The sequence below is a fragment of the Haplochromis burtoni genome, unplaced genomic scaffold, assembly GCF_018398535.1.
Source record: "Haplochromis burtoni strain Fernald_Lab_line unplaced genomic scaffold, NCSU_Asbu1 Contig_43, whole genome shotgun sequence".
In the NCBI taxonomy this organism is placed as follows: Eukaryota; Metazoa; Chordata; class Actinopteri; order Cichliformes; family Cichlidae; genus Haplochromis; species Haplochromis burtoni.
Genome location: NW_024582404.1, coordinates 2,822,512 through 2,823,892, shown reverse-complemented (window position 1 = coordinate 2,823,892; position 1,381 = coordinate 2,822,512). Strand labels below are relative to the sequence as shown.

Here is a 1,381-nt window from a genome sequence, read left to right as displayed (position 1 = left end):
TAACAAACATTCAGCTGTTAGTGTTTACCCTCCATCTCAGGCTCCTGTTGTTGTGCAACTTTTAAACTCACTGAGAGGCCTTCTGTGGGTGTTTGTTGTCCATACCTATTTTTGCAGTCGCAGTTTCACACAAAGAAAACGACATGTCTGCAGATGAATCTGGAAGCCTTTCTCTAATTTCCTCCTCTGGTTAAACAACAATTGCAGCAGAAAACCTGCAGGCCTGGTTCTCTGTGGGGGTTTCACTTCAGTCTCTCCACACACTTTCAGTAACAGTATATTTATTTACCAGTTTAACTTTTTTTAAAAAGTCCCCCACACACCACAGAAATATAAAAGTACATAGCAGACGTGTTTTCAGTAACACACAGAATAAATCGTTATTACTAATCGTTGTTACCAATAGTTTGCTGGGTGTACTTTTGAGTGTTTTCCTGAATACTTCTGTCTTGTAATCAGCGGTATTGAGCAGCATTGGGATGAATCAGAGGCTCTGCGACTGAAAACACGTTCAAACAAGAACACGCTGATTAAATCAATTCTTTTTAAAATCGCGCATATCTAAAAAACTATCGACAACAACAGCTACCCGCAGGCTGGTGAGGGGACAATCACGTGCTGCCATGATGACATCAGACCCCGTGTGGGCGGAGCCTGGGAGCAAACAGGAGCGGACCAATCACAGGGCAGCCTCGGAGCAGCTGGGTGTCCGCGCAGCCTTTATAAAGTTTAACGCAGCGTTACTGCAGCAGGTTATTTTTCTTCACTTTCAGCGTCGAGAATTTTTAGAGTAAGTGAAGTTTTTAATCTCGTTTTCAGGTCTGACGGTTACGTTTTAGAAACAGGAAGTTTAATCAGAATTATTTGTGGGATATTTCTTTCACCTTTTAAACCTAGCATAAACATCGTGCCAGTGTCCGTTTTAAAAATCTGTAATTTAGCACGTTTTTAATTTAATGTTTTTTTAGCGATGATAATCAACATTTTGCTCTTGTTTCCATCACACCCATCGCTTTGTATTTCGTTCGGCTGTGTGTGCGGTGATCTGCGGTTTGTGCTTCGGTGGCAGCCATCGTTGCTTTTTCGCCTCTTCGCGTTAAACAGATTAAGAAAAGCCGGGACCCCGTCCCGCTGTGGATCAGGTGGTGTTTCTGGCCGGATGCTGGTCAAGTTTTGGTTTTCTTTTCGGTTTCCTGGTAGTAGTTTCGGTGACGGCCCGGTTTCTTGGCTCTGCGCCGGGACAGCCGATCCCGTGACTCTGCACAAACACAAACAGGCTCTGCTCATTGTCGGGGTCTGGCCTCGTTTCCGTTCGGGAATGTGCAGGAAAATGGCGATGAGGAAATCGGCAGCATCGATTTCCTTGGATACACTTTGATGA

At 44.4% G+C, this 1,381-nt stretch overlaps 1 protein-coding gene across 1 annotated transcript in view; it reads left to right on the top strand.

Annotated features, from left to right (window-relative positions):
* The first annotated feature begins 626 nt into the window (after positions 1–626).
* ctsla (cathepsin La) overlaps positions 627–1,381 on the top strand; it is a 3,323-nt gene continuing 2,568 nt past the window's right edge. Inside the window, exon 1 of the mRNA XM_042220099.1 lies at positions 627–752. Within this exon, the coding sequence (XP_042076033.1) occupies positions 627–752 (126 nt within the window). The remainder of the gene's footprint in view (positions 753–1,381) is intronic.